The sequence below is a fragment of the Protopterus annectens genome, chromosome 11.part0, assembly GCF_019279795.1.
Source record: "Protopterus annectens isolate FY-2018-M chromosome 11.part0, PAN1.0, whole genome shotgun sequence".
Taxonomy (NCBI): Eukaryota; Metazoa; Chordata; order Ceratodontiformes; family Protopteridae; genus Protopterus; species Protopterus annectens.
The window spans coordinates 706,080,359-706,094,833 of record NC_056745.1 but is presented as its reverse complement, the minus strand read 5'-3'; the positions used below and the strand labels follow the sequence as shown (position 1 = coordinate 706,094,833).

The 14,475-nt window shown below is 36.3% G+C and overlaps 1 protein-coding gene across 1 annotated transcript in view; it reads right to left on the bottom strand.

Moving 5' to 3' along the window:
* LOC122815567 (protein mono-ADP-ribosyltransferase PARP12-like) overlaps positions 1-14,475 on the bottom strand; it is a 991,743-nt gene that overhangs the window by 112,089 nt on the left and 865,179 nt on the right. The window contains exon 13 of the mRNA XM_044088173.1: positions 1,350-1,501. Coding sequence (XP_043944108.1) covers positions 1,350-1,501 — 152 coding nt within the window. The remainder of the gene's footprint in view (positions 1-1,349; positions 1,502-14,475) is intronic.

Genomic DNA, 14,475 nt, shown 5'->3' with positions numbered 1-14,475 from the left:
CTACTGACACACTTCGGATAAAATGGAATATTCCAAGAAATGGCAATCTCATGCTTATTATATGCAAGTTTGGATTTTCACCCATATTTTAAATGATTAATGATCAGGCAATTGTCTTGCAGCACCCTTCCCTACACAGTGGGAGTTAACTATTCAACCCTTTCCAAAAGAGTAGCAGAAATACTCAATTTTACAAGGAATCAGGGAACTCATTGTGAAAGCATGCATCCAAAAGTGGCAGGAAAAAATTATATATTTATTTATTTATTAGCATTTGCTTAATGGGATAGTTTAACTGGGCACAAAGTCCCCCTTCAGTGGAGGCCTGGGACAGAAAAGCACCACAAAATACATACATTAAGCTTAGAAATGGTTACAATAAAAAAGAGGAGCACAAATCTAATAAAAAAAATTATAAACAGCTATCAATTAATTGTTAGAAGACAAGTGGCACATGTTACAGCAATGAGTAGGTACTCAACTATAAAACCCAAAGAGAAAAGGAAAATATCTTGAAAATTAAGAACTGCTAAGTAATGCTAATGCAGTAGAGAAATGCCCCATTTGCACTGTGCGTATTACAGACATGGCTAAAGGCCTTAAATAATTAGCAACAAGAAAGACGGCAGTATGATAAATGCGAGCAATCAACAGCAAATAAGTAGAGCAACTACAGGAGTGTAGACTGCTAACACTGGTTATTACACTTAGATTTAGGTACAGTATTCATAGATGAGTGACTTTCCTGCTAAAGATAGGGTAAGAGATACAGACACGAGGAGTACTTTATAAGGTACAGAAAAATGGTATTACATAAACAGAGGGCTACTGAGTTGTAAGTTAGAAGAGCAGATTGTAAAGTACAGCAGAATAGCAGTAAATGCATGCAGATATATTGAGATGAATCAGCAGGAGTTTCCTGGGATATGACAAGGTAGGGCACTAGTGGCCTAATAGATTCAGAGGGGCTAAGTGTAGGAAAATAAAAGAAAAAGAAAATACATATATAAAGTAAACAATAAATGCATAGATCAACAACATCCAATTACCATGGTATAGGCTGTTTTTGTTAAGTACCCAAAAAGTATTCTTATAAACTTTTTATTACTAAAACATATACAAAAAAGTGGTCACAGTTCCTACGTGCCTTGCCTTACCCACTTACACAGCTACACAGAAAGCCATGACACGCCTGTAGAAGGTCAAGGCACTTCAGTATTATAAAGGCACAAAAATTCTTTACTTACTGACTTATAGACAAAGGTTACAGTTTTTGCATGCTTTGGTGGAATTAACTAACTGTACTTGATTACAAGGTATGATTTTATTCATTTACTGCATATTATTACCTTTCCCATAAGCTGTTCCATTGGCTCCACAAATTCTCCAGTCAAAGTTTTGATGGCATATGGCATCTACAATTGAGTCATCCGTGCCATGAAACAGCAGCCTCTCATCAACGTCCCTTCCATTATTATTTTTCTTCATCTGCTCTTTTTGCCTAGAATTAACGGAAACATTTGGTATTAACAACTATATTAAATCAGTCTTTAAAACATACCTCAACGGATGCAACAGACAGCTACAGAGATTTAGGTAAGCAAACTACGCAGAGTTTGGCCGGGCTTATAGTGCACATGAATAAAGCCTTAACTGTGAGCCAAGCTCAAAAGGCACCACAGGAATCAGAGAGGAAGGATGAGTTTAAGTGTCTATCATTGACTTGTCCTTCCAGAAGGATGAAACAGGTTATGTCCTGCAGTTTCTGAACAACCTGCAGATGTGTAGGAGCTGGCTGGAATACCGGGAATAGCAAAATCACTCAAGCAAAGGCATTTGCAATGTGGAAAACACTATTGTAGCTAGCAGTGCAGACTGCTTGACAGCCACTGAAAGAAAAATGGTACAGGGCATACAGAAAAATTCCAGCCATGGAGAATCACCATCATAAACCTTCTAACCTCCACCACTGATGTGTTACCAGAAGGCTGATATCATGACAAAAAGGAAGACTTTCCATGGATAATATAGGATGATCCTACCTAACAGAATATGGGGAATGAATGAGCCTACAGGGGCAAGAAAAGTATAGGGGAAGGCAAAGTTTACAGTTCTGGTCTCTAAAGTCATGGCAGCATAGTTTAAAATGGCTTTCTTTTTGCTGTAATGTGAAGCTAATTCTAAATCTGCATTGTTTTGTTAATTATCTTTATACAGTGGGATTTTGCTGTGCTACAACCCCACTAGCCAACTATGCCAAGTGACCATGGCAAAACTAAGAGTAATTGAAATTCTGCAAAATGTTAAAAAATAGTGTGTTTTGCTTATTCTGTAAATACCTCTAGTGTGCTAACACAATAAGGCAGCTGACAGTATAAACTGCAGGGTATTTACCCACTTGTACTACTCAATACACTGCATCCTATGCCAATACAAAGTGTGAATAAATTGTAATTATGTCATGGCTCACATTAATTGACCTGTGAACAGTTTTTCTTCTTCAATGAGATGCGGCTATGGAAAGCAATATGCTGCAAGCAAGTACAAAAAATCTATATAGTCAGGAAAAAGGCAAAAAAGAAAAAAAATGATGGCCCCTTCCTCCAGTGATATATACTACATAACAATTATTATAGAATAAAAATAGAATCCCAAGCCCTCTGCTAAGTCAACTAGAGTTCAACAAAGGAATATATGTACTGCTAAAAAAAAAGCATGATAGATGTTTCGTCCATTTCAAATACAGAAGCACCTTCACTGTGAAAATTAAAAGCAATTAGTCTAAAAAGGCATTTCACCCTGTGGAGAAAAAGCACTATCACACAACTTAAAATAATATTAAAAGTATGTGATTTTTAGATAAATGCAGTGTCACTGTGGGTGTAGGTATTCTAACATTCAGCCATTCAAGTGCTGTTAATCACCTAAAAGCACTCCATTCATCCATAACCTCTTTTCCCCATTTTTGCACACGGGTTCCGGGTATAACTTTTATCAGCCGCAGTCATCTACAGCCACTGATCACACTGCCGGATGGCTACCCTTCACCATTCCAGTTTAAGAAAATCCACCATCATCCTCATTCCCACAAGACTTGTTGCTTAATTTATTATTAATACAAGCATTTATTATCATAAGTACATACACACACACACACACATATATATATATACATATATATATATATATATATATATATTTTTTTTTTTTTGTTAAGGTAAAGGTAAATTCTGCCAGCAAACTGGAGCAGAACTTTGAAATCATGTATTCTGTATGAAGCATTTTGATAAGCTAAAGGGAATCAAGCCAGGAATTCTAAAATGCTACACATGATTTCATTATCAGAAGAGAAGAACTGATAAATAGAACATACGTGTTGAATCCATGTACAGTTTATATATATATTTACATGGTTTCACTTGAAAACATCTAAAACCCATAACATCTAAATTCATAACATCTAAACCCCAAACCATCTAAAACTCATGATATCAAATTTCATAACATCTAAAATATGCATCATAAAATCGAACACTACAAATCACATGAAAATAATACCCCATCCACGTATAAAGACATCAAACTAACAAACACACTTTTTACTATATTTCTGCAGGGGGGCAAGCCTCCCTGCACCCCCCATGAGGGGGGTCTGTCCCCCCGCCCCCTGTAAATTAAATATACCAACTCCGAGATCACACTACAGTGGGATAAAGTTAATTTCCTAACCCCACTTTATCACGATCACCATAAAGAATGTACACATAATGTCTATGTCACTTACCTGTATGACCTAAAAAACAAATACAGAATGGCAAAATAAATACTATATAATAAAAACTATAACATGTCATAGTGATACCACAAGATAAATAGAATAAAGGATAACATTTACACGTTTGATAATACACTATTACATATCATACACTTCAGATGTTATGAAGTTCGATATTATGAGTTTTAGAGGTTATGAATTTTAGATGTTACAGTCTTGATGTTGTGAATTTAGATGTTATGGGTTTTAGATGTCTTCAAGTGGAACCATATACACACACACACACACACACACACACACATATATATATATATATATATATATATATATATATATATATATATATATGTGTGTGTGTGTGTGTGTGCACATACATTGATGATATAGATAGATGTGACTCAGCTACCACTTTACTATTACCTTCTTCAGTTTGCCATATCAAAATGTCACAGCACTGTAAGGTTAAATGCAGAACAGCTCATTATTTAAGATCTCTGTCTACCAAATGAAGTGTCTGGAGGTCAATCCTAACCTCCAGCAGTCTGCATTTTTATCTGTATCTGCTTAAGCTTTCTTTGAGTTTTCTGGATTCCTGCCAAACTATGGTGGCTGACTTTCTCTCTGAATGCTCAATAAACATTATATTCACTTTCAGCAGGGGAATATTACTTATTTGTGGAGACTGGAATTTGATTTGCAACAATTAGGATACACTGGGAGATCTACAAGGGAAATATATAACAAAAGTAGCTTTCTGAAGAAATTTATGAAGATATTTACTATAAACAACATGAATTCAGTAGTAACTACTCAGAAAGAAGTTACATATTATTCCCCATGGTACATAATTGTGTTAGACTTGATAGAAAATACATTTCACAGGAACATGTTTATTTAATTGAGAACTTTGATACACATCCAATAAATATTTCAGATTATGTACCAAAAATTGCTAAGATAAAAATGCAGAGTAGTGAAGTAAAGATGACCCACTATCGCTTCCCCACCTACCTGTTAAAAACAGAGGAATTTAAGGCATGGGTAGTGAAATTATCAAGGAGTTATTAGGAAAGATAGAAAGTACTCCAGACTATGTATAGATAGTGAGTGGAAAAAATGGGGTAGAAATAAAAGAAAATGATCTGGTTAAGAAGTAATAGGGGCTGACAAAGATTATAGTATTACAAAATAAGGGGAATCTCACAGAACCTGAGAAGTCACAATTGTACAGCGTTAAACAGAAAATAAGGGAGTACCTGGATAATAGAAATGAGTTTAGAAGGAATGCTGTTAACCAACTGTTTTTTGACTACTGCAGAGCACAAAACCTTTTGGCACAACGACTTAGACAACAGAAAGTAGTAAAGGTTGTTGGCAGACTTAGGGAGACTATAACTCTAAAAATAACTGAAGATCCTGCACAGATATTACAGATATTTCAAAAATGTTATGAAAATTTGTGTAAAGCAGAGAAGAGGGGAAATAAAGAAAAGGCACAAATGAAAATATTTATGGAAGACTTAAATATACCAAGGTTGCAGTTAGATGAGGCTCAACTAACTAAGACAGGAGGAAATGAGATAAAGACGGTGATGTACAACCAAGCTACAGGAAAATCTCCAGGAATAAATGATATTCAGGTGAAAGTTAGGAGAGAACAAAGTAATTAAGATCTGGAAGTTTGTTAACAGTATTTTAAATGAAGGGGAGGCGCCAACATACTGGACAAAAGCTGTGGTGGCTATAATACCTAAAGAAGGTTAATACTCATCTGATCCAGCTTCATATAGACCCATTTCAATTTTAAACCATGACTATAAAGTGTTTATGCTTTTAACTGCTAATAAAATGGCAAAATTGATGCCAAAATTGATAGATATGGACCAATGCAGTTTTGTGAAGGGGAGGCAAATATTTGACAACATTAATAGAACAATGATGATCCAGAGGAAAGCAGAATGTAGGAAAATATTGTTGCTATTGGTGGGTCTTGAGCAGAGAAAGCATTTGACAGAGTAAGCTAGGGTTATATGAGCAGGGCAATGGAAGCATTTGCATTTGTTTATACAACAATAAGGTTAAGAAGGCTATATGAGGGATCAGAGGCAAAATCAAAGTAGGAAGTTTCCTTTCTGATAAGTTGTGTCTGAAAACAGGAACAAGGCAGGGGGTGTCCTCTTTCCCCTTTGTTATTTGCATTATATTTAGAACCACTAGCAAAGAAAATAAGGGACTCTGAAATTCAAGGATATGATTGGTATGGTGTTCAAGAAAGGATGGCTTTATTTGCAGATGATATTATTTTGTACTTGATGTGTTGTGGAATATTCCGAGACAGTTCCATTTTTTTTCAGAATATAAAATTTATGAAGATAAATCAAACGCTACAGCTATAAACTATGTACCCACAGATGAATTGGTCCAATAATACTCATACTTATGGGAACATGATAAAATTAAGGATTTGGGAGTATGGATAAAAAAGGATTTAGTTATAGTGGGTAAAAATACATGGGAAGAGACTAAACAAACGATAATACAAAAACTGAGAAACTTGAAGTGCTTGCCTATGGATATAGATAATAAGATACAAGCAGTATATATGCCTTAGTCCTTTAGTTTTTTTATTACTTTTTTTTTACACAGGTCAGGCATATTTTATCAACCAGAGTAGAAGCTGAGGACAGTAATTAATAAAGAGTATAAGGACTTTATTTGACCAGGGAAGGTTTAGGATTACCTGATTTGAAGGGATAGATTACAGGTGATGATGAAGCAAGCGAACAATTCAAGAAATAAGGAGAGAATGGGATTTGGATGCAGATCCTTAAGGAGAATAACAGTCATACAGATTATTATATTCATAAAGTAACAGAAAGTATACTAAGAACTAAGCCAACACATGAATTGAGAAAGGATTTTCTGCTGATGGGGATGACTGCAATTATAGGTACAGAGAACAGACAAGAGAGGCTGGAATTTATTGGAGGAAGATGGCAAAGGAACAAATGTATCTGGAACAAATAATTAGATAGGGAATTGTAATAGAATAGAAAGAGGTCACAAAGACATTTGGAATGCAGGCTAGTGATAGTAAATGTTTCCCCTATCAGGGATATCCAAGTATGGGCAAAAGGAAAGGGATACAGGAATCCTAAATGAAAGAGCTGCGCTGGTTGAGTTTTTAATTGAATCTAGAACAGAAGCTGGTGTTAAAAAGGATAATTAGTATGGCATATAAAATATTGCACAATAACAATAACAATAGGAATCTATTAGAGGAGGTAAGAAAAGAGTGGGAAGAGAGTTTAGATTTAGGATTTTTGCCTGAAAGTGTTTGGATAGAGACTTTTTTACCCCAAGCAGACTTCAAAAAAGTTTTCCTCAGATTGATGGTAAATTTGGATGTCTGATGGGGAAGAAATATGTAACTGGCAACATATTCTTTGGAGTGTAATGAGTCGGTAGACTTTAAAATTTCACTGTACAGTACTCTGTCAAGAATACTGGGCAACCAAAAGAGTGTAACTAAGGAAATTATTTTTTGAGCCAGGATACAGGATCTGAATTGCCTAGACATAGTCAGGCCTTCTTGAGCTTAATTGTAGTAGCTGCCAAAAAAGTAATTACTAGAAAATGGAAATAAAAATCAAAGCCAACTATACTTAAAGTAGTGAATATTGTAACAGAGATAAAGGAACAGTGAGTGGGATCTTTGGCAAAGGGTAGGAGTAAATTATGGGAAAAAATGCAAATTGGGGGAACAATACATGCAGAAAATTGTTTTGGAAGAGGAATGAGGATTAGCAGAAGGCAGGAATTGAATAATTTATGTGGTGTTACTTAGATTATATGATTTATAAAATATATGTGATGTATGTTTGTAAATGTGAACTTGTTAATATTGTTTGATTAATTTTATATAGGTTCATAGGTGTGTACTAAGCTAATGGCCCTGGAGCCTTTACAAGTCTAGCCCATACAAGTGCCCTGGCATTGTGCAGCCTGACATTAGTTCCAAGTGCCTCTATCAAGTAGAGCTACTGGAGTGATCTCCGGGATGAACTTTCTATTACTTATCCACTCATCAAGATTTCTCTTGAAGAGGGACAGTGAGGTGCTCTGCTTGACATGTATGAGAAGTCTATTCCAGAGCATGGGCAGTCTTTGGATGAGGAACCAGTCCCTCCAGCATATTCTGTTGATTGTGATAATGAGGATGAGGTCTCTGAAGCATGTGCTGTGGCGGAATTGGGATTTATTTAGATGTAGCATTTCTAACAGAGCTAGGTCAGACATGGCTTTGTAAGTAAGGCAAAAATCACCTCTAAGTAGGCAATATGAGACAGAGAATAGCTGTAGTCTTTTGTGTCTGTCCTTGTAGAGTATGTGTTTAATGCCTAGGATCCTCTTCATGAGGTACTTCTGTGGTCTCTCCAGCTGTTGCAGGTGTCTAGTGAGATACATGCCAAATGGGGGATTATACTCAATGATTAATCTAATGAGAGATGAGTACAGCGAGACGATGACCTCTTTCTTCCTAGATGCAAAACTCTTGGTAATGAGATTTGCACATAGAAGGACTTTCTGACTACAGTGGCAATGTTGTGGTTGAAGGAGTGCTTGCTGTCAACCTGCATCCCCAGATGTCTTATAACACCTTCAGTGTTCAGTGGGCTCCCATTGATGTGGTAATTAGTGGGAACTGAGTTTTTACCAAAGGGGATGATGACATTTTTTGGCATTAACCTTAAGGTCATGGTTTCAACACCAGTCATTAGTCTCGGTGAGGCCTTTCTGTAGGATGTCTGCATCACTTGGGGAGTTAATAATGGCTACCAGCTTGCAGAAGTCTGCGAACTTGGTCAGCCAGAGCCCCTTTGTGTTGGCCTAGACTTCTGATAAGTAGATGCCAAACAGGAGAGAACCCAGGACTGATCCCTGTGGGACTCCACTTGCGACTGGTCAGCAGTCTTACTTGAAGTCTACTACTTTCACACTGAGTGTTCTATCTGTGAGCCAATTTGCAACCCACCTAGTGATAAAGGGGCTGATGCCTAGTTTGATGAGTTTATCAATAATTCCTGACTGAGGAATGGCATTAAAAGCCTTGGCCAGATTGAGGTAGGCTGTATGCACTGCCTTACCTTCATCCACAGCCCTGGTGACTGACTCAAAGAAGTCAGCTAGGTTGAGCAGGCATGATTTCCCTTTCACAAAACCAAATTGCATGGGGTCTAGAGTTTGGAGATTTCCTATATCTCTGATAATCAGGTCCATGATGATGTGCTCCATAGTTTTACATATCAGACTCACCAGGCTAATGGGGAAATAATTCCCAGGGTCTTTAGTTGCTCCCCCTTTATGTAGAGGGATGACTGTAGCAGTGCACCATTCAGTAGGGACAAAGCCTGTGGTGAGGCTATGACTGAACAGGGCACACAGATGTGGTGCTAGTTCGCTTTGTAGTTCATGGAGGACACAGCCAGGGATATTACTGGGTTCCATGAAAGCTGTATTCTTGGCCTTGGACAATACAGCTTTAACCTGTGCTGCAGTAATGCTGGGTGTCTGGCATTCTTCCGGTATTGTGATTGGTCCTTTGGGGGGGGGGGAGTAAAGTTGGCACTGAATCTGTCAGCCAGTATGTTAGCAATATCTGTTGGCTCAGTATAGGAGGTACCATTGTGCAGTAACTCAGTGCAAATCTGGGTATTGCCGTAGTGGATCTTGATATAACTATAAAAGGCTTTGTTATTGTTTTTAGTGTCTGCCGCAATTCTGCCTTCATAGCTGGCTTTAGAAGATTTGATGAGGGATCTCAACTTTTTGTTGAGGCTAATAAGGGAGTTTTTCCAGTCTTGGGACTTCACCTTTTTCTACAACAGTTTCTTCCTTCTGTTGTAGAGTTTATTAATGGCAGGGGACCACTAGATTGGTTTCCTTTTTTTGGAGGAGAGCATCTTGGTTCTGTTGGGTATGGCTAGTTCCATGCATTTATGTACATGTTCGTACAGTGCATTGGTGTATGATTTGGCAGATATAAATGTAAGTTTGCCTATGTAACAAGTGATAATTCAGTAAAGGTGTTAAACATGAGTATTTTATTTACCCTTAACCTTTTGGCTGTGGGCTATACCTAAAAATGGCCAAAATGTACTTGTTTAGTTACTCACTTATCAAATTAATACATTAAAATATATTATTACTCCAGGTTGATATTGTGCAGATTAGGCTCTTTTATGTATGTGTTTTTACACCCTGACCTCAATAAGCCTAGATCTGTCTACTAGCAACAAATTGACTGTATCAGCTACATACAATCATATGACTTATTTGAAAGATTTTGCACTGGGAGAATTAACTTGCTCAACAGTAGCTCTGTCTATGATGCAGTTTTTAGTAACAGCTGTAAATTCTGCATTTTTTCTTGAACCACTCATTTTCCAATCACAGTACCTTCCAGAACAGGCAGCAATGGAAAATAATGGAGAGGTATCGTCCTACCATCTTAGATATGCCTGCTTACAGATGGCCCAGAAGCAGAATGTGCCATAATAATCTGCTTACTGCCATTTATAATAGCATGCTCCCCATCACACCACATTAAATATGATCAAGCACAACAATTTATCACAAACATGGTGGTTATCTTTACACAGTACATAAAACCTTCAACTGGGCTTAGACACATTACACTTTCTTAAATGAAAATACAGGTACTGAATTATGCACAGTTCTCTGACCATCATGCTTTTCACATACACACAACCAAGTTAAAACCATTGCTTCAGTAAGTGTCATGGCTCTGTGCCACGACTACAGATGACAACATTTTTAATTCCACTTGCTTATGTTAACCAAGACTCCAAGAGTATAAGGCAGAATTCAATACTCATATGTGGAGGGGAGGGGTGTCCACTATACCTCCTTAACTAATATAATCATCTCTGTGTCAAAAGTACCGTATGAGAAAAGGGAAATTTCCTTTGTAGTGACTGCCTTTGGAAAGCATACATACTTGCACCTGCAGCAATCACAGAAGTGACCACCACAAACAGTTTGTACCATATACTGCAAGTGCTCTTTGGAGGAAAACTAACAATTATTCTTGTATGTTAATTTTCTATTTTTATCAAACAACTAAAGTTAATTGCAATATAAAGAATGCTCATGAAGAACCACAAGATATCTCTGCAGGCCACTTGGAATGCAAACAAACAAACAAAAAAAAAAAAACATGCCCAGCTCACACAACACAAAAAACATATTAGTAAATAATCCTTGCTGACAGCTCCAGCTTCTTCACAGCGGGCAAAATAAGATATATACTCTTGTAGCACCTCCTTCTCCTATTACACTGCTTACACAGTTCCTTATGTTTTTCTTCCTTTTTGCCCTAAATTATTTCACATTATTAAGTGACTGCAACATGAACCTGGCATGGTGCTTTCTCTCACAACTTATCCACTACATAAAGCTGCATGGGCTCATACTGCTAGCAATTGCTAGTGTCACTCTCTCACTTTTTGAAGATAATGATTCCAGTTACAACATCCTGATAATCTAAATACTGGACCTATACTGTGCAATCTTGATCCACAAGTAACCACAGCCCAATAATTTCTAAGTAATTAGTTAAAATGTGATTGCCTCACGAGTGCCAGCATTCAGGAACCCATCCTCCAAATGAAGAAGCATCCACTACTGAGTGTGAGTGGAGTGGTACCCCTGACAGGCTAGAGATGCACAAAATTAGCAATCCTAGTTCAGATAACAGCAACTTATCAAGTGAGGGCAAATTATTTACAAATGTCAAAAGGGGAATTACACTGATCAAATTTCCAAGAGGACAAAGTTTATAATTAAGGCTGGAATCTGATGCAGTGCAATGCCACAAGTTCCCAGAAAATGTGGATTTCCTACCTTGAGCAGAGGAGTGCATACACTATTGTAGTAAAGCACTATCCTATCTGCTTATACTTAAGTCTCTTGGATTCCCACCCACTGAATGTTTGGAATCTTCATTATGGTCTTAAAATTAGTATGGTTTTAGCAATAACCTCAGAGTATGCACAGAAGCATGTCAACTTTGTTTTTCTTTAAGCTTTGACTTAATTACCAGATTGCTGTGACAAGCGCACACGTACTTTAAGAGCAATGACAAAAAAAAAATCATAAAACTTTCCATTATAGTAGACATGCCTATACATACAGTTTCTATTGTAGCTCTATTTTATTTTTGTGCATTAAAACATACAAATGCACATTTCAGTGCATAACAATCTACTTATTTTAGTCATGTATTTGAACATTATTTTGTATATATTTTTACAAATGGTACCATTTATTCTTTCGAAAACTGCTTCTGCATATTTTAATGTTCTCATCTCTAAAGCCTTTATCTCTTTTTCAATATTCAGTACCTAATTTAAAGCTGGTTTAATCTTTGATTTCTACATTCATGTAAATGAATTTCTGGCTGATAATAGCATTAAACTTAAAGCTTTACTATATCTCAACAATTCCAAACTTTGGCACCAACTCAGTAACATCATCTCCCTTGTTAATGTAATATGTCCCAGCAACAACTGTGTCAGGACATTTCAGAGTCTCCTTAAACTCAGATAACTTTAAACATTCTCAAAGAATCTGTAACCAGTCTCTACATTCATTTCCTTCACATATCCAACATCTGCTTTACACTTCACGGAAAATCTGTTGAAGCCTACATGAGATATAAAAATACCTGTGTAAACATTTCCAAGCAAATCTCTTAAATGTTCTGGACTCTGTAACATTATCTGAAGTCTGTTTTCCAAAATTATTGACTAATTTATTCCAAGACTCAGTTTTTTGAATGTCACTTTTATTTTTTTAAAACTCTCTGTCCCTTATTTCATTATAATTTTCCTTATTAATATCCCCAGGTAGACTAAATCATAGCTTTCCTGAGCTATAATGTGTTCAGAGGAGGCTGCTGTAGTATGTGCTTTGTTTAAAAGTAGAAATGTGTATTTATAAGTATTGTATTTCAATTCACATATTTCCTCAAAATCTTTTATTATTACTAGACTCTCCTTTAGGGAATATAAAAGGTTCCATTATAGTAAGCATTTCATCATCTGCAAAAAGCATTACCTTGGACACATAATTACTCCTCACTTTGATTCTATATATCTTATTATACAATGATGGCTCACTTGTATTCAAAAATGAGCACACTGAGTGGACAGCCCAGTCAGCATGCCTGCTCTAAATTAAACATTTACCAACAGAATAAGGTCTAGCCGCTGAAGTACCACTGAGCGGCTGGACGTTCCATTGAAATATGCCAAGGGACAGATCAAAATAAAAGAAAAATCAGGTACCTTCTCAATAATAAAGAACAGAGATGTACCTGATGTCCCTTCTAGTTCTGCGGTATCCCTCTAAAATGTCAACAGCAGAAAAAAAAACAGCAAAGGAGATTCTCTGTTCTCTGTTGCTTCACCTGCACTGCACTGATGTAGTTTGAAAGCATGGGGACGTATTTCACATATGTCTGCACTGTATGTCAGTAAAAATGAATAAATGCATAAAGAACACTTCAGTGCCTTTATACAAAGAGTTTATTTAAGAAAGGTAAGCAATTTCTTTCTTAAATAATATCATTCGTATAACAGCAATAATCCACTCCTGGGTCTGGGTATATCAGGATTTATCCATGGTTAGCTTTGTTTAATCATTCATACTTCACCCTTCTGATCAAACCAAGCCAACTATGGGTAAATCCTGATATACACACTCCCAGTCATGGATTATTACCTAATTGTTAGCCCTAATATTAACTGCTAGTATTTTAGTGATTGGGGCAAACGGTAATGGGGACATGGGACACCCTTGTTTTGTCCCTTTTTTAGGGCAACTGTTTCAGAAGAAAATGCCCTAGTTTTACATATACTTAATGTAACAAAGTGAAATGGAATTTCAAATAATTCTAAAACACTGAATAGATGATATTCCAAACTCAGTGAATCAAAAACCTTTCTATACTGAGGCATATAAGTAATGCTTATTACTGTATATTGTTTAAAATATCTATAAAGTGTCAATATTCTTTTTATTGTGTATTTATTTAACATTTGTTTACCAGAAAAAGTCCAACTGGGCATCAAACCCAATTTCATTTTAGACCTGTGGAGGATGTTGATATTCTTTTTATGGTGTAAAAACATTTATTTACCAGGAAAAGTCCAACTGGGCATAGAACCCAATTTCACTGGAGGCCTGGGAAGAAAAACTCCAATAAAAAGACATTTAAAATTTAAAGTAATACATGATTTGTAATACAAGTGTGATGACAGAAAAGACAATATTGCAAAATTCACCTAATGCAAATGACATGGTAGAAGAAACAATCAAATTATTTACATTTATAAATACTTACATTTTTCTGTAACTAGCTAGTTAACATTATAATGTTTCTACAACTTTTACAATTTGAGAGCTTGTGTGTTTATAGAAGAGAGCTAAGATTAGGCTTCGCAGATAAGTCATTATTAAAAAATGATGGAGGGGATAGTGAAATGAACAGAAGATGGGAAGAGTGATACGAAAATGAGAGGAAAAGACAGGAAGAGTAACAGAGGAAGAAAAAAAAAGAGATGACAACCCAAAGAAAAGAAAGAATGATGTTTCAGCCTGGTGTGATGCAAGTA